Source organism: Sciurus carolinensis, chromosome 18 (genome assembly GCF_902686445.1).
Source record: "Sciurus carolinensis chromosome 18, mSciCar1.2, whole genome shotgun sequence".
Lineage (NCBI taxonomy): Eukaryota > Metazoa > Chordata > Mammalia > Rodentia > Sciuridae > Sciurus > Sciurus carolinensis.
In genome coordinates this window covers 28,148,161-28,173,700 of record NC_062230.1, presented here as the reverse complement: position 1 = coordinate 28,173,700, position 25,540 = coordinate 28,148,161, and the positions used below count along the sequence as shown (strand labels likewise).

General features: G+C 35.4%; 1 protein-coding gene across 2 annotated transcripts in view; it reads right to left on the bottom strand.

Annotated features, from left to right (window-relative positions):
• The window catches only part of Smg1 (SMG1 nonsense mediated mRNA decay associated PI3K related kinase), a 100,294-nt gene that overhangs the window by 66,092 nt on the left and 8,662 nt on the right, over positions 1 to 25,540 (bottom strand). Inside the window, exons 2-10 of one of the 2 annotated variants that reach the window (XM_047532800.1) lie at positions 14,191 to 14,248; positions 10,306 to 10,469; positions 9,548 to 9,703; positions 7,327 to 7,463; positions 6,146 to 6,204; positions 4,994 to 5,207; positions 1,869 to 1,994; positions 1,413 to 1,485; positions 37 to 134 (exon numbers count right to left, since the gene is read on the bottom strand). In XM_047532800.1, the coding sequence (XP_047388756.1) occupies positions 37 to 134; positions 1,413 to 1,485; positions 1,869 to 1,994; positions 4,994 to 5,207; positions 6,146 to 6,204; positions 7,327 to 7,463; positions 9,548 to 9,703; positions 10,306 to 10,469; positions 14,191 to 14,204 (1,041 nt within the window). In that variant the 5' untranslated portion in view covers positions 14,205 to 14,248. The remainder of the gene's footprint in view (positions 1 to 36; positions 135 to 1,412; positions 1,486 to 1,868; positions 1,995 to 4,993; positions 5,208 to 6,145; positions 6,205 to 7,326; positions 7,464 to 9,547; positions 9,704 to 10,305; positions 10,470 to 14,190; positions 14,249 to 25,540) is intronic. The other variant, XM_047532799.1, reaches the window with a different exon arrangement.

Sequence of the window (25,540 nt, the reverse complement as noted above, 5' to 3'; positions counted from 1 at the left end):
ACTGACATTTTAAGAACTAACTTTCCATATACTCACCTCAGCATATGCCTCCATGTCTTCTAGAAACTGACCAAGGAGAGTGGTAGAAAATGCAAGATCAGCTACCCAAAATGGCTCCAAACTCTGCAACCACCCTTCAAATCATATAAGAAATGTTAAAGAATAGGCAAAATCAAAATTTTAAAAATAGTCAAGAGGGCTGAGGATATAGCTCAGTGGTATAGCACTTGCCTAGCACATGGAGGCACTGGGTTCAATCCTTAGCACCACATTTAAAAAAATGAATAAAGACATTGTGTCTATCTACAACTAAAATAATAAAAAATATTCAAGAACCTTGTTTTAAAGGTATCTAGTTTCAGTACTTTTTTGTTGTCATTTTTTTGGGGGGGGGTTTGTTTGTTTGGTTTTTGGATTTTTTTGGCAGTACTGGGAATGAATTAGGTCCTCATACTAGGCAAGTGTTCTACCACAGAGCCAAATCCCCCGTCCTCTTTGAGAAACAGTCTGGCTAAGTTGTAGAGGTTGAACTCAAACTTGTAATCCTCCCTCTCAGCCTCCAGGATTATAAGAGTGTGCCACTGATCCCAGCAAGGTATTGGGTTGTTGCCTACCCTAGAAACATGCCCTATGTCATAAAATTAGAACAACTAACTATTAAATGTGCTGATCATGATTAAAGGCAGAAATTAACACTCTTCAGAAATTGTAATGTAAATCTCATGTTCTTAATTTTTAAGGAGATTTAATATCTATATTATCACTGTACACATGATTTATACTCTAGTGCCACTAAAGGATCAACCTGGCTTTCTAACCCAGGTTCATGTCTAGCTACCTAATGTGTGAAAATGAGATCAACCATTCTCACTGGCAAGTCCTATTTTCAGCAGTTTATTGCACCAAACAAGCTAAAAGGAACTAGAGCACATGGCTGACATGTGTAAATCAGTAGTGCTTCATTCACTGAAGTCCAAACAAACAAGCAAAACTATAAACATTTCTTTATCATTTGTGACAATTCTCCATATTCATTTTTTTTCCCCTAGAAGAAAAAAAAAAAAAAAAGAAGAAGAAGAAGAAGAAGAATCACAAATCACCAGGAAAGCACATCCTAAATTTCAGGGTACTGCCACCACCATATCTTTTCCTACATGCTACAAATGATTCAAGGTAAGTCCTTAAATTACTCACAGATACAACACTACAATCTCTTCTCCCTACCCACTAGTAAATTTTACTTTGAAAAGACCAATTTAACTAACAAACAATGCTCAACTATAATAAGCAGTAATTCCCTCAAAGCCATGATTTTTCTTGAATCAGTGAAGAAATGGTGTAACACTGGTCTTTCAGAGACAGGTACTCCTTCCCACAGTATTCACATGACTAGTACATCTCAAAAGACTTACCAGACACCTGTTGTGTAAGTGAAGGCTTCTGAGTGTGATCGATGTGCCACCCAACTAATATATCAACCGTGTCCTTAATGGAGACAAAAAAGAGAAAGCAAATCATTTTAAGGTCTTACTGCTCTTTTACCTGTGGACCAGATCACAATAAAGGATTCTGTTCTATCTACTTGACATTAAAGAAACTTAGGGGAAGAGAGAGATAGGAAAATGAAGGAATGCAGTTACGACAGTGATAAAATTTATATCTTCTTTGATTATCCTCAGGTATCAATGTCAGAAAGAAAAAAAGAGTTGGTATTTTTTATAAAAGTAATACTACAGTACTACTCAACCCTGGACTCAATCTCTCCTTACAGTCAAAGGAGGCAAAAGCATTGTTTTGTATCTGATTCCCAGTTCCTCACACAAACATACCCTCAGCCGAACCTCAGAGAGGAAGAGTGGGGAACTCACCCTAAAATTAGTGCTGAAAATATGAGGGTAACATCGAGCCACCAAAAGAATGCACTTCACACATTTGCAAAGTAATTCTGGTGTATCCACATTTTCAAGAATGGACTGCAGGCTGGTCATTACAAGCTTAAAAGTAAAAGTTACAAACCATAAACATTCAATAAAATAGGGAGAAAACAAGAAAATTAGATTCATTATTTATTGGGGCTTTATCTAATGATACCAAAGAAAATAAATTCTAATGCTCTAGTTGAAACACACACACAGACACACACACAAATATATATAACACTTTATCTCACTAAGACATAAGCTGAAAAAAATACTGTTCTCTATTTTAACATCAATTAACATTATGCCTTTAATATCAATTAAAGTTAGTTTTAAGTAATGTTACTCACAAGTGCTCCATTTATTACCCTGGCGATGGCTAAATTCCAAAGTACAAACAGTAAGATGTGCTTGAGAACTGATCAAAGAATCACAATTATGTCCCAATTTGTAAAATGTAGGTCAAATTCTATGCAATTAACGCTTTAGAGCAAAGTTTATAACATTGGCTTCCAATCAGAATGAATCGGAGGAATAGCATGGCATCACCATAAGGGATAAGCAGGTTCATGTTACCACTACATATGTTATCAAAATAAATATAAAGAATACCACTGGTAGAATATTTTGCAGCTATTAAAAACCTTTTCCCCAAAATGGATGTGTATATATGTTTATAACATTTTAATAAAAGAAAGATACAAATAAGTAAGAAATGCTAGAATTAGAAAACCACCATTTCGCAATAGTCAATGTTATAATCTATAACCTAAAAGGGTATCACAGTGGCTGATAAAAGTTATAGAGTGAAACATATGAAAAAACCAGGATATTCAGAAGATCTCAAGGAATCATATCCAGATTGCTAATTCCAAAGGAAAAATAAATGTTCTCACTGGGAAGATCTCGTGATCATCCCCTCAATCAGATGATCAAACTCTGCATGTGCGAGTGAAGGTTTCTGACTAAGACCTATGTGCCATCCAACTAATGCATCAATTGTGCCATTTTGCCATCTGGTGTGATGTGATGTAACAGTAAGAATGAAACTTTGACTCTAATCATTAAGAAATAAGATGAGAAACTCAGAAAGCAGGCCATACTCCACCACACAAAAAGATGTAAAGAATATAAAGAAAGATTAAAAAGGCACATCACCAAAGAAAACACTTGAATTTTGAAGTGGTCTTGAGTCAGATGATACATAGCTCTAAACGACATCTTATGAGCAACTACAGTCAAACACAGTGGTGCACACCTACAAATCCAATGATTGGGAGGCTGAAGCAGGAGGATCTCAAAGTTCAAGGTCAGCCTCAGCAACTTAACAAGACCCTGTCTCAAAATTAAGTAAAGAAGGGGTGGAGATATAACTCAGGGTAGAGCCCCCTGGGGGCTCAATCCCCAGCACCCCCCAACACAAAAAAGGAACAATGGCAGAAATTCAAATTATAGGCTACATACGTAATAAAAATTCATTTTCTTAGACATAATTATAATATTGCTGTTAGCCTTATTCATAGGAGATGCATACTGAAAGAAACATGGAGTGAATTGTCATGAGTACAATTTATCCCCTAATGGTTCAACTAAAAAGTACTTGTGGGTGTGTGTGCATATACATCACATGTTTATGAGTGTCAGAGTACCAGGAGCTGTGGCACATGTCTGTAACTGCAGCTAGTCCAGTGGCTGAGGCAGCAGGACTGCAAGTTTGAGGTCAGCCTAGACAACTTAAGGAGACTCTATCTCAAAATAAAGATTAAAAGGACCAGAAATGTAGCTCAGTAATAGGGTGCTTGCCTAGCAAGCACAGAAACCTGAGTTCACTTACCAGAATCACCAAAAAAAAAAAAAAAAAGAAAGAAAGAAAACAAATTGTAGAAATAAAACAACTATGGCAAAACATTAGTAAGTGAGGGCTGGGGAATATAGCTCAGAGGTAGGATTCTTAGCATGCACAGGTCCTGAATTTAATCTCCAGCACACCCCCCACTCCTGAAAAAAAAAAAAGAGCTAATAAATGATAAACTAGGTGAAGTGTTTATGGGTATTTACTGTACTGGTCTGAATGTTTTCCTAGAGATTTGAAATTTTTCAAAGTACACAGTTATAAAATGTTCATAATATAAAAGCTGTATGTAAAGTAAGTCCAACTTTTTGTTATTCTGTTTAGTTACAGGTAATTATCTAAAACATTCCTAAAATCATTCTAAAAACTTTAATCAGGAAAAAAAAATTTTTTAAAGCAGAATTATTCCTTATATCTAATTTTTTAAAACAATAAAAAATCATAAACTAAAGAAGCAAACAAAATAGTAAGATACTCTAAAAACCAATTATAAAAACATATCTCAACAAAAATTTAATTAAAAACTTGCTGAAAACTAAATTGAGGTCAGGCATGGTGGCACACCCTATAATCCCAGCTACTCAGGAGGCTGAGACAGGAAGATCGCAAGTTTCAGGCCCTCATGGTCAACCTGGTGAGACTCTTGTCTCAAAATAGAAATAAAAGGGACAGGGATACATCTCAAAGATAGAACATACCTAGGTGTGATCCCTGGTACTGCCAAAAAAACACGGAGATAAACTGGGAACAAGCTTTTCAATATAATCAGATACATGAAAGCAAAATAAAACTAAGTAAAGCTGGTATTCTTTATATGTAACAGTTTTTAGATCACTTGGATTAAGAAATTTTGACATCTTTTATCAAGCCTAAAAAGCCTCCGAAACAAGTTGTAATATTTAGCTTTTGTCTCCCTCAAAAAATGTGAGGGCCACTCTTTCCAACTCTCCTGGTGGAGTTTGTACATTCAAATCTATAGATCATTCTACCATTAAGCAACTTCAAAGGGAAGTTTCTAAAAAGTGAAAAGACAAAAATTTTAAAAACTTACTTTAACTACTTTTACTCTGTATCCTTTACTCAAACTCAGAGAGGAATCTCATTTACATCCTACTACCAGCAGAAAACCCCATTCTGTTTCCTTTCTTCAAGCTCCCCTCCAAGGACATGTTAAGGACAATTTTTTCCAAGCACATCACCCATTTTCTCCCCTCATCCTTACCTGCATTACAGATGAAAAGGCTTTCTTTTCTCCTACAGTCTCTAGTGCTTTGTAGGTGGCACATAAGTAGAGGAGTTTAACTTCATCTTTTGCAGATGAGCTAAATTTACTAAAAATCCATTTGAAGATCTTCTCAGCCTCATAGCTTAAAGAAGCACAAAGAAGGCCAAGACAGCAAGCTCCCTCCTGTCTCAACTCCTGAAGCAATTTGCTACTGTTGATTTCAATGCAAACGAAATAAAACACATACAAAAGGCATAAGACTTCAAAAGATGACAAGAATGACACATCTTACAAAGACTGTCTCAGATTTTTTTAAATTTAAATCTTTTTATTAAAGTTCAAATTACATAAAAGGCTGAAATTTTACCAAATCTAAATACTGTATTCTCTTTATTCTGTAGTGCTCAAAAGTATCTTTGTCAGACATTATATTTTCTTTTACAAAAATTAATTATTAATGAACTGTAAATAAAGGCTTAGAAGTGCTTAAATTCAGACTTCAAATTCCATTTCAAATTAAATCGATTCACCAAAAACAGGAGTAACAAATGATAAAACACAATATAAGTAACTAAATTATTTATAATATTCAATATGTAAGGACTGTAAAGTGGAAAATGGTAAGTTAAGTATATAACCTCTAAAAAATTAAATATAAATTTAAAAGGACAACATCATTAACTTACACATAATATTAAGTAACTACATAAAATAAAACCATGAAAAGACAAGCAAGGTTTATGACCTCCTGCTTTCTGGGTGCGTTCCAATACTGCCAATTCTTTGGTCACTCTGCACACCTTTTAATAAACCTTGATGATTTAAATCCACATTTGCTCAAAGAAGGAAGATCCTTTTTACCTCCACTCTCTAAGCAGTTACAAAATTTCTTAGCTCATAAAAACTAATCACATTCATTCATGCCTGCATTAAGAGATTGCACCATTCCACAAATCAATGCTCATTCAAACTGTCAAATTAGAAAATATTCCCTTTTAGGTGGATTCCATTTGTACAGCGGTAACATATAAATACCACAGATAAGGATGACATGAGGACTCCATAAAACATCAAATGTTTATAAATTAAGTCAATGGATATATCATGTATACTTTTTAAAGTAAATTAAATGCAACCATATTGACTTACCTTTCATTAAGCACATCATGTACAGCAGCCAAGATATTATCCAACTGCTTAACTAGTACCTTTAAAGAAAATTCATAAACTTTTAATTCCTATGCTTTTAAGAATAACTGTGTAATTTGTTTTCACTTATCTTCTGCACCAAATTGTAATTAGAAGTACCTTAGTTTCCTTATTATTCCCAGATCCCAATGAGCATATATCAGCAATGTTTCCCTTTAGACTATGAAAGAAATTTATCCATTGGAAACAATCATAATCATCAATGGAGGGAGAAAACAGTCAATAAGGTAATAAGGTCAAATGTCAATGACAATATGGTGGATATAAGACGTCCACTGTAAAATTCTTTCAACTTGCTGTATATCTAAAACTTTTCATAATAAAATTTGAGGGAAGGAGGAATCTGCTATGAACCAAATGTTCTTTTGCCTCGTTATACTATTTTTATTAGTTTTCTCATGCCCTATACCAATTTAATTTAACTTTAGAGAATTACTTGAAAGGATAAAATTTTCTAACTGCTACTGAACTTGAAAGGGTTTTTCCACTTCCTTAGTCCTTGCCACAGACCAAACTAACGTATGAGCAAAAATGTACCTTCTATGTCCATTTCATGTATGAAAAATAAGATATTCTGTTCTGGAATACCAAAAGAAAAACTGAGGACAACAGAACTCTGCAGGAAAAAAATGTGTTAAAAATTAACAGTGGCACATATGATCCCAGCAGCTTGGGAGGCTGAGGCAAGAGGATCATGAATTCAGAACCAGCATCAGCAACTTAGCAAGGCCCTAAGCAATTCAGCAAGATCCTGTCTTTAAATAAAATATAAAAAAGGGCTGGGGATGTGGCTCAGTAGTTAAGCACCTCTGGGTTCAATTTCCAGTACTCAAAAAAAAAAAAAAAAAAAAAAAAAAAGTTAAAAAAATTAAAGCGCTTTATTGCAGAAGGCATCAATATGGATCCAACATATGGATCCAACAATGGACAGAGAAGTATGTAAATTACACATTAGGGATCATTAGGTTCTATAGCAGAGGTCAAATAAGTGTGAGATAGGAATCTATTACTTTTTTCCTCAGAAACAAGCCCTTTCCCTTTTCAAACCACTCCAGATAGTAATATCTAGTTTATTATGGAAACACAGAAATGATCAACAATTCCAAACATACTACACTCACCAGCTTATTTTCTGGTTGCTGAATAAATTCTTTCAACTGCTTTACAGTAGCCAGTCTTCGGTCTCTGTCGTCTTCCCGGGTGATCCTCCGAAGAAGATTCGACAGTCGAGACTCATCAGAATAAGACATCGATCGCTCTGTGAATATAAAAACATTTGTTGCCCACTAAATATAAATAAGCATACAAAGTTTATAGCCCCAATATTTAGAAGTACATCAAAAAACATAGTCTCCTGGCAAAAGAATACAGTTCCTGTTACTGTTCTGTTCATTTCCATATATCAAGCCATAGCAAGAGTGCCGAGACACAGACCCATGGATCCTCAAAAAAGACTTGCTGAAGGAAAGAATGAATGAAAAATCCTAAGCAAACTGAATACCTCATTCCAGAGGTTCGAAGAAAGGTTCAGAAAAAAAATTTTTTAGGTCCATGCCAAGCTGTTAATAACATTCTGATAAAGAGGTAGCCGGACATGGTGGTACACACTAGTTCAAGATCAGCCCAGGTGGTCTATCTCAAAATAAAAAAGTTAACTCCAACAACAAAAAAGAGAAAGGAGATAAATGATTTCTACAAGTTAGGGATGATGCCTCAACAGGTTAAAAACAGGCTGTCAGTTTCTGCTTCTCATCTAGGTAAACCCAGGAGGGAGCTTCTTACTCACATTATCATTTTTCTAAGACAAAGTCTTGGCAAACTGCAACCACACACACAATTCAACAAATGTCTAATTATTACCAACCATGCACAAGACATACTATCACTAGAAAAGTGACAAATCAGAACCTTTCTCTTATTTTTTCATTACAAGAAAAAGCACAAATACTCAAATAGTGTTGAACGCTATAGTTATGTAATAAAAATGCATATAAGGACTAAATTTTAAAAGAAAAGTTTTAGTTGTACATTTACCATAACTAGCCAATATGTAACCTGAACAACAATACACATCAAACAGTATGACAGTTCCATTTTTCTGTAAAGTGTGTAAAGAAAACTGGTAATCCCCCCTGGGAACTACACCATCGCCATCCAGGGGAAGGAATAGATTTTTAAAAATCCCTAGCCCATAGACTATTTCAATAAAAATGGACACTGAAGTATCATTAGGTTACCATTTTAGAAATCTACTCTATTTATAATGCTACCGGTATCAAACTGTGTATCTCTGAGCCTGCAAGGAAGAGGAATTGAACCAAATTAACTTGAGTCACATTCTAGCTTCTAGAATATTTTAAGGTTAAAGCTTCACTCTACTAACAGTACAGCCTTTGGCTTAGCCGCTCTACTTGCTGAAATTTTACCAAAAGAAATCAATATTTTTAAAAGTTATATGCTGGCCTGGCATGACAGCACACACCTGTAATCCCAGGTACTCAAAAGGCTAAGGCGGGAAGAGTGCAAGGTCAATGGTCAGCCTGGGCAATTTAGTATAGCCCCAGGGTAGAAAGTTCCTTGGTTCCACTCCCAATACCATAAAAAAAGAAAAAAGTTTTAAAAGTATACGCGAAAAAAGAACAGGGCTGGGGCTGTAGATCAGTGATACAGCATTTGCCTAGCACGTGTGAGGCACTGGGTTCAATCCTTAACATCACATAAAAATAAACAAAGGCATTCTGTCTATCCACAACTACAAAAAAAATTTAAATAACAAAAAGTTATGTACACAAAGACATTCACCAAGACACACACACACACACACACACACACACACAAACACACACAAACTGGGGAGAAAAAAGTGATAAGCCACATGTCCAAAGACTAATTCCAATAAAAAATAAATCTCAATTTCGTATTTGGCTTTAAAGACAAAACCAATTTCTCTCTAAAGGAAAAAACGAGCATTATTTCTAATTCTCTGAATTTTCAAGGCACTTTACATAGCGAAACTTGTGTTATAAGGCTGACAGTGCTATGGGTGTATTTAACTTAAGAAAAGGGCCCACTCTGTATTTAAGACTTGGCTATATACACTACCTGTTCAGTACTCATGACAAGCAAGGAAGCCCTTCAAGATCTTATCCAGTCTTCTAAACTTTTTTGTGGGAAATTAATAGTTCACAGGAAACAAACACAAACAAGCACCACCTGTATGTTTTACAACTTACGATCAGCTCACACCTAACATGGGTTGAGAAATGAGGCATCCCTGTTGGAGGAGATTAAGTCTTTGAGGAGGAGTAAGTAAGTGCAGGTCCCCAGCTTTCCCTGCCTTACCCTGTGATTTCCTCATGTCTTTGGTGGCTAATGCACGACTGCCATGCTGAACACTGGTGAACTCAGGGCTGGTCACATTATTAACTCTCAGCTCTTGCCCCAACGACTTCCGACCATAAGTATTTTCCCCAGATCCTCCATTGACACTGTAGCCACCTAAAAACAGCAGAGTTTATATTATTTTATTTTAACGGTGCTTTGTTTCACTCCATCCCTGACAGTTCAGGATCTTATTACCCATCCAACAAGTCAACCAACCTTTGTTTCTCCCACCTTTTCCCTATGCTGCCTGCTTTGATATCATTTTGATTCCCTCAATGAAAGATAAGCAAAGAAATGAAAAAACTAAGTTAAGTCTGATTTTGCATGGTGTTTAATAATGTTTTAGATGAGAGACACTTCTCTGGAGGAACTGGAGGAACTTCAGTCTTAGTAATAATACCGTGTATTTTTGGCAAATATATAATAATATATGTAATAAATATAATACATATAATAAAATATATAAATTTTATATAAATAAAAAATATATAATGCACATTTGTGTATTATGCATATTAAAATATTCAAATCTCAAAAATAATGAAGTGGGTAAACTGATGAAGTTTTTAGAAATAACACTGTATTTGTTACCTGTATTTTAAACACAGCAGAACAAAGAGAGCTGAGAGGAAGGAGGAAAGGAAAAGACAGGTAGATTAAAAAAAAAAAAAAAAAAACCTATAAATATGACTCTAGAAGAAAGAAAATACATATACCCTTTTCGTCATTCTGTATGTCAGCATGGACTCTGGTATCATCGTGCCTTTGCCGAGACACCACAGCTGAATTTGAAGGTTGCAGTCCATAAGAGGAAGAACCACCCCTATCTCTGGCTGAAGAATATTTTAAATTATCTGGGTCGGCTGATGCACTATCAGTTCTGTAAAGAGAGAAAAGCATAAGATTAGAACTGTAAACAAACATTTTAATAACCAAAACCATAAATTTTCCTGTTATACAAGCCTCTCTCTGTTCCCTACCTTTTATATTCAACCAGTATTATTACATATAAATATCCATTGTCTAGTAAGTCTTTCAACTAGGAAGAGACTGATTGTTGGATGAACTGCCAGCTATTCAGTATTCTATTCTAAAGACCCATTCAGAAATACGAATGACTCCCAGGGTTAGGGTGAGCAACTCATCCTAATTTGATCCAGACTTTACTGGCTTTAGCACTCTAAGTTTCCTGTTCCAGGTACAACAGGATGTGGTCACTCTGGTCCAGGATTCTCTTCTCATAATGTGATTTTTAAAAGTACTTCTTCCTAAACTGGGTATGGTGGCACCTGCCTATAATCACAGAAACTGGGAAGAGTGAGGCAGGTGGATCACAAGTTCAAGGCCAACCTAGACAACCTAGTAATACTCAGTCTCAAAAAAAAAAAAAAAAAAAAAAAAAAAGGTAACTCTTTCTAAATTGATTAAGAGTTAATCAGTCAAAAACTTCAGTTTTTCAATGAAACAAATAAAAAATACTGGAAGCAAGCATGTCAGGCAGGGGCAATGTGTTGACGAAATTATTAAATATTTAAAAGTATTATATCAATGTGTCCAAACTCTCAACTGAATCCTTAATTATGTGGTAAGAAAACAGAATGATATCTGAAAGCAAGCTCAATAGGACATAAGAACATATCAGCTGCAAAATAAGAACATGTTTAAGCACTGCAATACCGAAGACCTCACTGAAGATGTCTTAACTGTAAAGAATATCAATTAAATTACAAAAAAGTGAGGAAACAAAGTTTTAAGAAAATAAAAGGTATCAGGAATTCAAGAAAGCTGAATCTGAATGTCGTGGTCCATAAACTACATAAGCACTGCTTAAAATAATACCTCACCCTTGGATATTAACAAACAACTTGTGTAGGCCAGGGCAAAATTAGTATCAGCTCTTATCTGCTCTATGCCTCCCTTTCCTCATCAGTAAAACAGAGAACCGGGCTACAAAATTTCTCATGAATCTTATTCTTCCAACCATCAATCATAAACTGTCAGGAAAGAAAACAAAATATTCTATTGTAGCACATGAAAAAAATACAAACAAGTAGTTGCTCTTCTACTGATTTTCTCCTGGGAGAATCAACCGTCCTAAAAAAATCACTTCAGACAGGCATGGTGGCAAACACCTGTAATCCCAGCAGCACGGGAGGCTCAGGCAGAAGGATCCTAAGTTCGAACCGAGCCTCAGCAACTTAATGATGCGACCCTAAGCAACTGAAGGAGACCCTGTCTCAAAATAAAACATAAAAAAGGGCTGGGGATGAGGCTCAACAGCTGAGTGCCTCTGGGTTCAATCCCAGTATGGGGGTAGGGGGGATCATTTCTATATTTATTAAAAACATCTTCTGAATCCACAATCATTTTGGAAAAGTTTAGGATAATGGCAAGGGCAGAAACTAACCTATTACTCCCATGTGTAAAAATGACAGTACTTTGTATACATATTTCATTTACAGTTTATTATCCATTCCTTGCCCCCATCTGAAGAAATACTGAACACAAAAATTTGCATGAGCTTAATCAGTTGGACATCTTAGCCTGTTTTATTACAATCACTATTGATACAGCACACAGACCACAGGTGCATTCTGGAACAAGGCTAAAAGTATTCTGAAGGTTTTTAACTTAAAACTTACTAAAATTCTATAACCTAGCATATTAAAATACAGCTCTAATTAATAAAATATCTTCTTCAAATATTCAAAGTTCACTTGTTTATAGCCAAAAGCTAAGTACTTTTAACATAATGGGGAAATAAAATCTATGAAATCTAAGAAAAAATGTATAAGGATATTTTCTGAGTACACCAACTCAGTAAGCATTAACAATCAATGAAACCTAAGAACTTTTTCAACTAATGAAAAGGCATTCTCCATGTATCTAAAAATAGCATAATCAATATGAAAAGTTGTAAGACCAGGCATGGTGGCACATGCTTGTAATCCCAGCTACTCAGGATGCTGAGGCAGGAGCATCTCAAGTTCAAGGCCAGCCCAGGCAACTTAGCAAGACCCTGTCTGAAAATTTTTTTTTAAAAATTTATTTTTATTAAAAAAGGACTGCAGATGCAACTTTGGTAGAGCACCTCCGGGTTCAGTCCTCAGTAATGGGGGCACACCCAAAAAAATGTTACAGCTATAATAAACCATAATACATCATTACTTTCTGAAAAGGAACTAAAGAATAAAAAAGGAGCTCATAAGTTTTTCCGACATATTAGGAACTTATCTATATAAACGACACCTAACACAACCTGGAAAAGTAAGCTACTGGTAAATGAACAAGTAAAATAACACATGACTAACTCTGAAATACAAGGATAACTGAAGTCTACCAATACTTAAACATGACTTCACTTCCAGTTTTCATCATCACCTATTCTATCCTAACTATTAAGAGTTAAATATTTGTATCATTTTCGGTGACATAGTAGTAACACAAGGCACCAGAGAACACAAGTTAAAAAAAGACATGGGCTCAAATCCCAGCTCCAGTACTAAAAAGGTACATGTGCCTCTGCACAAATTCTTCATCTCTAGGCCTCGGTTGCCTCTTGCATATTATCTAATATGTACGGTTGTTTTAAGGCTAAAACAAGATAATGAATACTTTAGCTTGTAGAGTACCTTAAGAATTACTATAACAACTAATACAAAATAAACTCAAGGTCAGCTGTATAATAAATTGACAATGTACAAGCAGTTCATGAGTATGTGAACAGAACAAAAGTATTCTATATAAAAACTTATTTTAAAATCTTCACTGAATAAATTAAGCAATTTACCACTATCAACAAATTTCTAACTAGTATGAATTTGATTTCAAATTAAACATATAAAACCAGGAGCAACTTCCCAATTTAATAGAAATATAGGTTTTAAAATCCCATGAGTTACTAGCACTGAGATTTTTTTTTTTGACCCAAAAACTAGGGTTTTCAAAAATACAACAAAAAATTTCACTATAACCACTGTCTCAGAGTTGCCTAAAAACACCCTAGATGCCAAGTTCTTTTAATACAAATCGATCAAAACATTTCCAACCAGAATTCAGGTTAAAAATATTCTGAATCGCAAAGCACAGCGTTTATATGAAATCTCTATTTTTATAATATCTAGACTGCTTAGGTCTCAAAAGCTATCAATGTTAGGCTGTTAGCACCAACAAGATCATCCCAGTCCAATAAATAGAAAACTGTTAAAGAACGGAAATGAGCACTTAAAATGAGGCAATCAAGACACAAAATAGAAAATGCAGATTTGAACTCCAAGAGGCAGGCATAAATGTTAAGCTAGTTAGTTAAAAGGGCTGAAAAAGCTATAATCTGCCAGAATTAGTGTCTCAAATTAGTGGAAAAAGAAAACATATTTGTTAAGGCTAAGAATCTAAGGATCCAAAAATATCTCCATAGTCCCTTTAATACTCTAAAAATATTATGGAGAGGAAAAAAAAAAAAAAAGAAGAAGAAGAAGAAGGAGGAGGAAGAGGAGGAGGAGAAGAAGAAGAGATAATGCATAAATTTCCCCAAAATGATAAAATTGAAGTTAAAGCCTGATGTACATGCCACATGAGAGGTAAGTTTCTAAAGCTCATACCTCAAAAATCGCATACTGTATAATATGGAGCCTTTGTGATGTTTTGCATCAAGTCAATCTGTAAGACAGTAGTTACAATATTAGTGAAGACAGTGGGTTAAAACATTTGTTGTTCAAACATGAAGCAAATATCATTCATGAGTTAGGTGCTTTTAGTTGAACTACGGTCCCCTTGCATTCATATGTTGAAGCAAAAATTGAGAAGAAAAGCCACTCTGAGCCCTAGAGGATAAAAGAGGCTTAAGGTGGCAACCAAAAATTTTGGTACATAAAGGAATTTAAATGTTAACTATGGCATACAAATCACATGCAAATATATAGTTACCACTCATTTTAGTTATATTCAATATACGGAAAACATAATGAATCTAGGAAGTCATTCATTTTGAATGACCCTAATACTTGGACCTCACATCAACAATCCACCGTGTGTTTAGGGATGGTATTTCCTGACCAAATGGTCTTGTGGACCAGTTCTTATGAGCACTAGAAAGAACAAATCCCACATCCCCAAGAAAGCCATCTATGAAACATATGAAGTCAGGGAATTCCCTATTAGGAAGCATTTCTGTAAAGCACCCCAAAATGACTTGATGCAAACACCACACCAGTGGTGCCACTGCAATAAGCATCATGTTACTTCAAGTTGTTTTTACCTGGGTTCATTAAGGGATTTTACGCTTGTAGTGATTTCTAATTTGTAACAGATATAAACCAGCAAATGAAATTTGCACTAAAGCTAGAGGTAGGAATGCACTTATTCTCTAAAGCAATGGTACTCAAAGATAGTATCACTGTCACAGAGCAGCTGTAGGACACACAGAGTTTTTCACACTAACAGTTGATGCTGCTTGAAAATGATTTACCTTTTAAAAATAAATCCAGTGTTATCCTTGTCTCTTACTCACCTGGATTCAGACATGTTTTCATGAGGGATAGGAGGAAAGGTCCAACTATGTGTAACCCTGGGCCTTATATCACTTTTCTATTAAACACTGCTCTACAGAGTATGACTAAAAATTCATTTGGGAGGCTCAGAGTCTTCATTATACAAACCATTTCTCATGGAAAATTTTAGGCTCAAATACAATAATTTAATTATATCATGTCAAAATAATAATTATAATGAGTTTGCATCACAGTTTTGCAGTATTAAAATGTAATATAATTTCTTGGTGAAATTTCCTCAGCTACCTAAGTTTTAAGTGACTACAAAACCAAATCTTAAATTATCTTTTTATGGATTATTCCAATTTTTAATTAGAAATCACACTCATAAATAACCACTGCAGACTGAAAAGAAAAAAAAGAACATATTTAACTACCATAAAGCTATGAAGAATTTTACCTTACCCAAAGAGAGTTCTGACTTTTTACCCATAGCTTCTAGAAGGTAATCTCTAAACCCTTGTAAGTCATACTAATACAAGGGTCCTTGTTCACCTGAGGGCTTTGGGTCACACCAAAGAGTCTAACAATGCAATTTATGGTGGTTCTTTGAGTCACAAGGAACAACTAAACCTCCAGAGGGGCTGGAGACTAAGGTTGGGTGTGGGGCAGTCAGCCATGAAACCTCCAGCAAAACTCTGGACACAAATGTTGAGCAAGCTTCCCAGTGAGCAATACTCCATTAGTATTGTCACATATCAATACCAACAAGAAAGTAACACTGTTTCCAATTCTATAGGGAAAGAATAAGTGTAAACTTCATACCAGGAAGGTCTGTGTACCCTTTAGCCAGGTCTGATTTTAATATGAATCTTTCAGTAGCAATAAACTGTAACCATGAGCATAACAATTTTCCCATGAATTCTTTTGGTGAGTCCTTCTGGTGAACTATTCAACCCAAGAGAGATCTTTAGAAACCCCAAACTTTCTGCCAAGGTAGAAACAGCCGCTTATGGCCTTCTTGTCTCTAAAATTCCATAAGTTTTTTCAGTTCGCCTTACTCACACTATCTCAATACCATTCTCAAATTGTTGTTTTGTTTTAGCAAGTGATATAAGGCCCAGGGTTACGCATTCTACTTCGCCAAGGGGGGAAAAAGATAACATATCTGCACCCAATTCTAGGCCTTGATTAGGACTCCATCTGCTTCCAACTTCTCTCAGATATCTGCTCCTGAGGAGTCCACTTTTTTCACAGAGCTAAATCCTCTCCTTAAACATGTAAAATTTCCTTAATCTTGCTCATTAAAAAATACAGAAGTACATAAGAAGCAAAAACAGAAAAACTCCATCAAGCCCACATACCCCTCCACCTGAACAACCTGTCTTTGTTCTTTGGGCCAAGGTAATAGAGTTGTCTATACTCCCCACTCCCATTTCTTCACCTCTTCTAGCTTCTCATCCCACACTGATCCAACTTCTGCATCACTGATCTATGACCTCCAGGTTGCTAAATCCAAGATATATTTCTGGCTTCAATCTATTCATCCTCTCAGCAGCGTTCTCTCAGGGCTACTGAGTAGGGATGAGCAGTTTGGCCCTTGCATGAAGCTGACTTGTGGAAGACTCAGGAGGTAGGCAGAATAAAAATCCACTTTAAATTTTTTTTCCAATAACCTGTTAGGTCCTAACAGTGTAAAGCAACTGGATTCTTCCCTTTCTGGTCCTCAGGCCACTAAAGCAATTTCTTCTACCAAACCACCAAATCTTGGAGCCCTTTAAAGCCTAGTCTCAGGTCCCTGGAGATCCTTCCCATTTGCATTCTCCCCTGCAATCCATGCTGATGGTAGTATTTACCCCACCTGTATGCCATCTCTGTCCCATCTTTCCTCCACACTACACAAAAATAATTCTCAAAAGTACAAACTTAATGCCACTCCCCCTGCCCTTATCACCCTATATACTTTGCTTCATTTTTCAACTAAATCTCTACCAATCATCTTTTTACATTCTATACCCCATGCATTCTAACTTCTCAATGCCTAGTGTCACCTTGCTCCATCCCTGCCTGCCTCAAACAGCCTTGTCATGGCCCCTCACCAATCCTAGCTTTCTTTTTTATCCCTCAAGTCTCAACTTTTCTTTGCAAAGCTTCTGACTCCTGAAGTTGACTCAGACCACCTTCAATATATGCTCTATCAGAGAGCCTAATAGTTTCCCTTACCTCTTACACCATTTGAAACATTCATTTAACTGTACTCTTTTACAAGACTGTAAATACAACAAGGTCAGGGGGGCCTGTTAGCTTTGCTTATTATTGTTCCCCACTGCCTAGGTGACATACAAAATTACCTAATGTCTAAACAATTGCCCATTTTCATTGAGGCCTTTCTCTCCACTCAAATTCAGTCCCATAACCTAACATGCCACTAACTATTCTATAAAATACAACTTGCAACCCATAGTTCCTCTTCAAAACCATCTATCAAAATCAACAGTGTTTTTGGGTTGGGGGTATACCTCAATGGTATAGCACCTGCCTAGCATGGACAAGGTTTTCAATTCCCAGCACTAGAAAAAAATACAGTCCAAAATAAGAAAAGATGGTTCCAACTCTCAACTTAAAATCTAAACAAAAGTCACTATAAGTTAGCTTGTATAAACTGTGAATTAAATAAGGGATATAAAACGCTCTGCAGCTTCAGAATCCCATCACTTAGCTCATTCATTAAACTCAGAGCACACAAAAAGTGTTCCACACTAGTTCAGAGTCTGGTAGTTACATACTAGTTTCAATTTGCTCTCTTGCTTGACACATTTCTATTGAAGGCAGAAAGTACCACCTTACAACACTTGCCTTTCAAGAGAACACAGTAGCTGCTGTATGCAAAGCATAGGAAAGGGTACGAAACTAGATGGTGGTAGTTCCAAAACCATTATGATTGTTACAATTAAGTACAAGTTTTCTCTTTTAAGTTAAAATTTCCTTAACTATAGTCTACTCATATAATCTTAAGAGTTACATCTCTGAACACACAAAAAAGGTCAAAAACATAAAGGGGCAGCCTCATCAATATATTTAAATGCAATCTGAGTTTTAAAAATCTACTTAATATGCATTTTTTAAACCTTATTTTTGTGCAAAGGACACTTTCAAGGGAATAAAAAGGCAACTCACAAAATCAAAGAAAATATGTGCACCACATATCTTATGCAAGCCTAGTACCCAAAACACATGGAGAAGTCATAAACTCAACAAAAAGATAAACTTTTTTCAAAGGGGCAAAAAGACTTGAATTGCCATTTCTCAAGAAAAGAGAAAGGGGGGGGGGGGGGCAGGCCGATAAGCACCTAAGATGTTCAACATATTAGTGATTAGGGAAATGCAAATCAAAACCACTAGGAGGAAACACCTCATACCCACTAAGATAATCACAGCTTAAAACAAAACAAAACAGAAAATAACAAGCTTTTGTGAGGATGTGGAAGAACTAGAGCCTTCAGACACTGCTGGTTGGTATGTGAAACAGTAGAGCCACTTTAGAAATCAGGTTGGCCATTCTTCAAAAAGCTCAACCCAGAATTATCATGTAACCCAACAAATCCTAGGTATATGCCCAAAAGAACTGAAAACAGGTGTTCAAACAGAAATCTGAACACAAATCTCCATCACATTAGTCAAGAGTGAGAAAATACATGTCCGTTAAAGGAAGAACAGTAAACAATGCAGTATTATCTATACAACGGATTATCATTTAGCTATAAAAGGAATGAAGTACTAACACATTCTACAACATGGGTAAACTGGGAAACATTAGACTAAGTGAAACAATCCAGACACAAAAGACCATCCACATTATGTTTCCATTTACACCAACAGGTAAATCCATAGAGAAAGTAGGATTGTGGTTACCAGGGGCTGAGACAAAGAAAATGGGAGTGAACTCTAATGGGTACAGGGTTTTCATTTGGGAATGACAGAAGTTCTGGAACTAGACAGTACTGAAGACTGCACAACATCATGAATGTACTTAATACCAATAAATTTAGAAGTAGTAAATTTTATGTGCATTTTACAATTAAAAAAAAACCTTAACTGTGACATTAACTGTGACATTTTGGGGGAGGGGAGTTTACTGGGAATTGAACTTAGGAATGCTCATCAACTGAGCTACACTCCCAGCCCTTTTTTTTTTTTTTTTTTTGAGACAGGGTCAAAAGTTTATTTAAGGTCTTGCTAATGTGCTGAGGATGGTCTCAAATTTGCAATCCTCCTGTGCGCCAGCGCTACCTACCACCTTCGGCCATCTGTGACATTCTTTGAGAGACAAAAATTACCTGGGGAGGAGTAGAAACTGACTACAAAAGAACACAAGGAAATTTTGGGGGAATGGTCATAGTTTGGTTCTGGTGGTGATTACACTAGTTATGCATCTGTCAAAACTGAAAGAGTTATACAGCATGTAAATTACACCTCATTAACCTGACTTTAAAAGAAATGCCTTTCTTGAGTTGGGGATGTAGCTCAGTGGTAGAACCCCTCCCTGCCTAGCATGCAGGAGTCCCTTTCTCTATAGTTAACGGTATAAAATATAATTAAAATACATCATTTATTTTTAATAATTCAGCATTTCATGTCTTATATTGCCTATTATATTTGCCCACTCTAAATGGAAAAGCAAAAATGTAGCACTGGCTTAAAGTCACTATGTTTCCAATGAAGCCAGATTACTGGGATCTGAATCAATCAATCAAGTACAAGAACAGCTGGAATCTAAGGCTCAAAAAAGATTAACCTAGCCAAGGTACAAAAAGACATTAGTAAAACTCAACTGTCATCTATACTAATATATCAGTAAAACATTCTAAATTTCTAGCACAACAGTAATTTTATTCTGTCAATAAGTGGAAAAACGCCTAAGATAATCCATACAGCATTTTGTTTTGTTTTGTTTTGTTTTTTAAAGAAATAAACTAGAAGTTCTTAATATTTACTGCCTATTTTGATAGCTTCTAAAATTCGGCTAAATTCTCAGTAACTAACCACTGAGAGAGAATGCAAAAAATTTAAACAGAGTCAAAGCATTAAGATGGTAAAATCAGAAAATCGTGGTCTGTGATGGAGACATGAAATCCACTGCTAATTCAGGTATGTAAGTATTCTGACACTCTGTACCTCAACTGCAAAAATTCACATCTTACTAGGTATTGAGAATATTATTGCTAGTTATGAAACCTGGTATGTATTTAATCTCCAACATAAATACAAATCCAGTGTTCCTTTCACAAAAATAACTTTGTTTATGCTAAGTAATTATTCACCTAAAGTAAACCAAATGGATTTGACTTTCTCCCTGCCTTTATTTTTAACCCAAAAGAGACCCCGCTTTGGCTCCATTTGAATCACTTATCTTCCTCTTTTGTCAGCAAGTCCTGGAAGTACTCTAGAAACATCCCTTTCAGCCTGGGAAATTGCCAAGGTTGAAAGGAAATCTCTTAACTCTATGACCTCCCCACTACAGGAAGGACAAAAAAGACTGAAAGTCCACAAAGAAAGGCACCCCCCACACACACATAACCAAGGTTCTCCAGTTAAATGCCAAACAGCCCTTCAGGACAGAGAAATTATGAATCACTACGAATTACACAGTGTGGGAATCTTAAAAGAGGAGTCTCTAAAACAGACTGGGTCTCTATAATCAGGGAAAAGGCATTAACAACAACATATATATATAAAATAATCATCTTTTCAAAGGCGTAAAAATGTGCAAATAATGATTATAAAGTTATTCTGATAAAATTCCTCTAGCCAACAAATTCAAGCACACTCCAAGGGACTGACACATTTAAAAGATTTTCTAAGTACTACATATTTTAAATCTTCCCTTAAAAAATAACCCTAAAATGTACAAAGGTCTCTTAAAAATAAATGTGCTAGTCAGGTGTAGTGGCACAGGCCTGTTAAGGCAGTAACTCAGAAGGCTGAGGTAGGAGGATCATTAAGTTAAAAGACCGGCACTGACAACTTAGTGAGACCCTGTCTTAAAATAAAAAAATAAAAGAGTTGGGGATGTGATTCAGTGGTAGAATGCCTCTGGGTTCCCCAATTACATAAACAAATAAATAAATAGTAAATGTGCTTTGTAACAGGTAACATTACCACTTTTTTCACAGTTGAACAGGTCAAGAAAAATGATACGATCACCAAAAAACATTTCTAACATATTAAGAAAAACAAATAACATGTAATTTGGACATATAGCCTTTTAAAGAAAACTACAGTCAAGTTGGTTGTTACTGTCACAATATGGGATTGGTACACACCACAGATGTGGTGCCAAGAGAGCAATATTTCACCCTGCAAGTGCAGTTGCATCCTTTCACATGCAACATCCTTAAAAGCAATGGCAAACATGAAAAGGCACTTACTGAATTTTGTACTCTACATCAGTAATTTTCTACAAAGAAGAAGACATTACCAGAAATATCTAGAGGATATTTTCAAATTATACATGACCCAATCCTCTTAAAATATAAATACCCGTGAGAGAAGAATCCAAAACACCTTGGGGTTCTATTTCCAACTTCACCATTGCAATTATACAAGACAGCAAGTAAATTTTTTAAAGGACTTTCATTTCTTTCAACATCCTCAATAACTCTTACCAGACACATCTTATGTATTCTGGGGTAAGAAACAGGCTTAGAATACTGTTAAACAATAAATTGGTCAAGAATCATGCTACCTGCAATCAGATAAAATATACAAGGTAAACGGCCTACTTAAGCACCAGCCCTTCATTTTCAGGGACATTTCTGAAATAGGCATTTCCTACTGTTTAAAAATAAATAAGTTTGGGCTGGGGTTGTAGCTTAGTGGTAGAGCACTTGCCTAGCACATGAGAGGCACTGGGTTTAATTCTCCACATAAAAATAAATAAAATAAAGGTATTGTGTCCATTTACAACTAAAAAAAATTAAATAATAAGGTCTTGGGCTGGGGAGATAGCTCAGCTGGTAGAGTGCTTGCCTTGCAAGCACAAGGCCTTGAGTTCGATCCCCAGTACCGAAAAAAAAATATATATAATAATAATAATAATAATAATAATAATAATGTCTCAGAAAATTTTCAAAAACTGTCAGGTGGGTACAGGGGTGCACACCTATAATCCCAGCAACTCAGGAGGCTGAGGCAGGAGGACTGCAAGTTCAAAGCCAGCCTCAGCAACTTTAGCATGGCTTTGTCTCAAAATAAAAAATAAGGGACTGCGGATATAGCTCAGTTGGTACAGTGCTTGCCTTGCAAGCACAAGGTCCTGGGTTCAATCCCCAGCACCACAAAAAATAAGTAAATAAAAATAAAAAGGGCTAGGGAAGTGGCTCAGTGGTCAAGCATCCCTGGGTTCAATCCACGGTACTAAACAAAACAAAAACCAAACCAAAAAAAAAAAAAAAAAAAAAAAAGATGTCATAAATCAACTTGCTGCAAAAGGAATAAACTTTTCAGAACAATCACTATTTTTCTAACTGTAACAAAATAATGAAGACATTCTGGTAACCACTGAAAAATACTAGTGAGCAGTAGTCAGCCAGAGAAGTGATGTTCCCAAAGTGGTCAGCAGTAGCCAAATTTTACTGAGGTATTTTTACTTAGCCTGAAGTTTAAGAAAACTATGAAACACTTTAAAAATCACATAAACCATCCTTTTTTGGTTGTTGTTCATAATTCTTCAATCATATTGATTTAAGAGGCTTAAAATAAGTAACTTTTATAATTCCCTTTTATAAGAGAAAAATCAATGTTCCTAGAAATGAAGTTTTTCTTAGGAGACGGCATTTACTCACTTTAAGTAAATTTACACTACTTCAATTTAAAATAGTACCAAAATCTTCTGATTGCTTAATGCTGTATATACACATTATGATGATATGAAATTTCATTAAGTTTTAAATCTTAGTCTAGAAGATACATGTGGGTTCTCCCTCTTCCCCAAAGTACTTTAAAATTATAGTAACAGAGCACAATCTTTCCATGACTTTGGCATCCTTTCCACTCTAAAAAATTAAATTATGTATACATACACTAAAAGAAAAATTTCAACATTTAGCTAATGTTCTTAGAATCAGTTCTTAAATTCTAATTGTACAGTAAAAGTTAGCAAAGTACAACCTACCTTTTAACCTACCCTTTCTTTTTCTTTTAATAAGTGACAATTTTATTTTTAAAAAATCTCAGAGAAATATTATTTCATCTGGCAAAAAAGGAATATTTACAGTAAAACAAAAATCCATAACAGAAAGCAATATAAAAAGATGACGATGTGGACACACTTGAAGAAGCAGGAATGATTTATGCCATTTCAAATGACTATACATTTCCAAATTGAGATAATTTAATACTATTATTTATCTTTCAAATATGCACTGTTATTTTTCTCAGTCTAGAACCACTTATGTTCAGATATTTTGGTGAGTTTCGCTGGTCTTGCATGGGTCTTAAATGGATTGGGAATAACCTACCCTTTCTTTTTTTTATTTTCTTTTTGTGGGACTAGGGATTAAACCCAAGGGTATTCTACTGCTAAGCTATATCCCCAGCACTTTATAGTTTCTATTTTGAGACAGAATCTGGCTAAGTTTCCTCAGCTGGCTTCAAATTCTGGATCCTCCTGCCTCAACCTCCCAAGTAGCTTGGATTACAGGCATGAGTCCTATGCCCTGCTACCCTTTCTCTATTTAATATCACTTGTACCTGCCCTTCTAAATATCCAAATAGTCAGAGAGATTAGATTATTTTTGCTGCTTATGATTTCGGTTGGTAGTTTGGTAGTAAGTTTTTAAAGTAAGAATAGTATAAGAAGAAAAAAAGGATGATGCAGATCTATGCTGAAATTCCTCACTGGCCAACTTGAAACAGTCATAGTTTAGTTCACTAGGAAATGAAGACAGACTCACCAAACTAGAGCACAATTAATTCTATACCCACCACATTTTATCAAAGTATGCATATATAAGTATATATGTATGTCAAGCCATATTTATAAGAAATTTAACATTTATATGAGATTCCATTCCATGTGTCCTCTAAAACTTGACACAAATTTTGCAAAAAATTTTAACCTACATTCACATATACTTTCATATACTGAGAGAAGAAAAATGAAATCTGAACTTGTGCATGTGTGTGCGTGTGTGCATGTGCGTAGTAACTTCTAAAAACTTCTGAGGAAAAAGATAAGAGGAAGGTTTTGCTGTTGCTGTTGGGTTTCCCCTGTGGTGTTAGAGGCAGAAGGCGGTTCTCACGTGTGCTAGGCAAGTACGTAACCTGCAAACTTCATCTCCGGCAGCAAGAGACTCTGACTCATGCATAGCAGCTCAAGTAGCATCGGTACAGCACCTTAACAATTTTGAAAGTAATTTTCCCAACTTTATCTTTAACCCTCATAAACTTTCACCTTCAGATTCCAAGAATTAAATCCTCAGAGGTACAGGTGCTAGTGCCAATGCAGAAGACTTAGTCTTCCCACTCTTAATCCACTATTATTTTCATGATATATTTATCTTAGGATAAATATCTGTAAGCAATCAATGCAAAAACATGAACACATTCTTAAAAATAAAGACACTTAAGCTGGGCATGGTGGTGAAAACCTATAACACCAATGACTCAGGAGATTGAGGCAGGAAGATCACAAGTTCCAGGCCAGCCTCCCCAACTTAATGGAAACGCTTTTTTTTTTTTTTTTTTAACTGTTTTGGAATTAAAAAAATAAATAAAATAAAATAAATAAAAAGAGATAGGGATGAAGTTCAGTGGTAGAGTGCCCTTGGGTTCAATCCCCAGCACTGCTAAACAAACAAATCTGAGTGGGAATCTAAAACACCTAGGTTCTAATTCTAATTCTCCAATGTTAAAGCAGCAAGTGGACTTTTTAAAAAAATATTTTTAGATCTTGATAGACCTTTATTTTATTCATTTATTTATATGTGGTGCTAAGAATTGAACCCAGTGCCTCACACATCCTAGGCAAGCGCTGTACCAAAGTCACAACCCAGCACTGCAAGTGGACTTTTAAATAGACTAAGAGGAATGGGAAAGTGTTGGTCAAAGGATACAAAGTTTCAGAGAGCAGTAAGTTTCAATATATATTGCACAGCAGGTGATTACACTCAATACATACTTTAAAATAACTAGGGAGTACCTTTCAAATATCTCACTAAGAATTTAAGGGACAAGTAATGGATACATTAATTAACAATTTGATTACACCATATTGTACATTACATACATATCCAAACATTGCACTGTACTCCATAAATGTGTACAGTTAAAATGTCAATTAAAAATAATATTAACTTATTGCAGGGAAAATAATGATGCAATTTTTACATCCTCAAAGATTACAATAAAAATAAAGGGAATACTAGCATTATAGTAACTACACAATATAGGTCACTTTAAA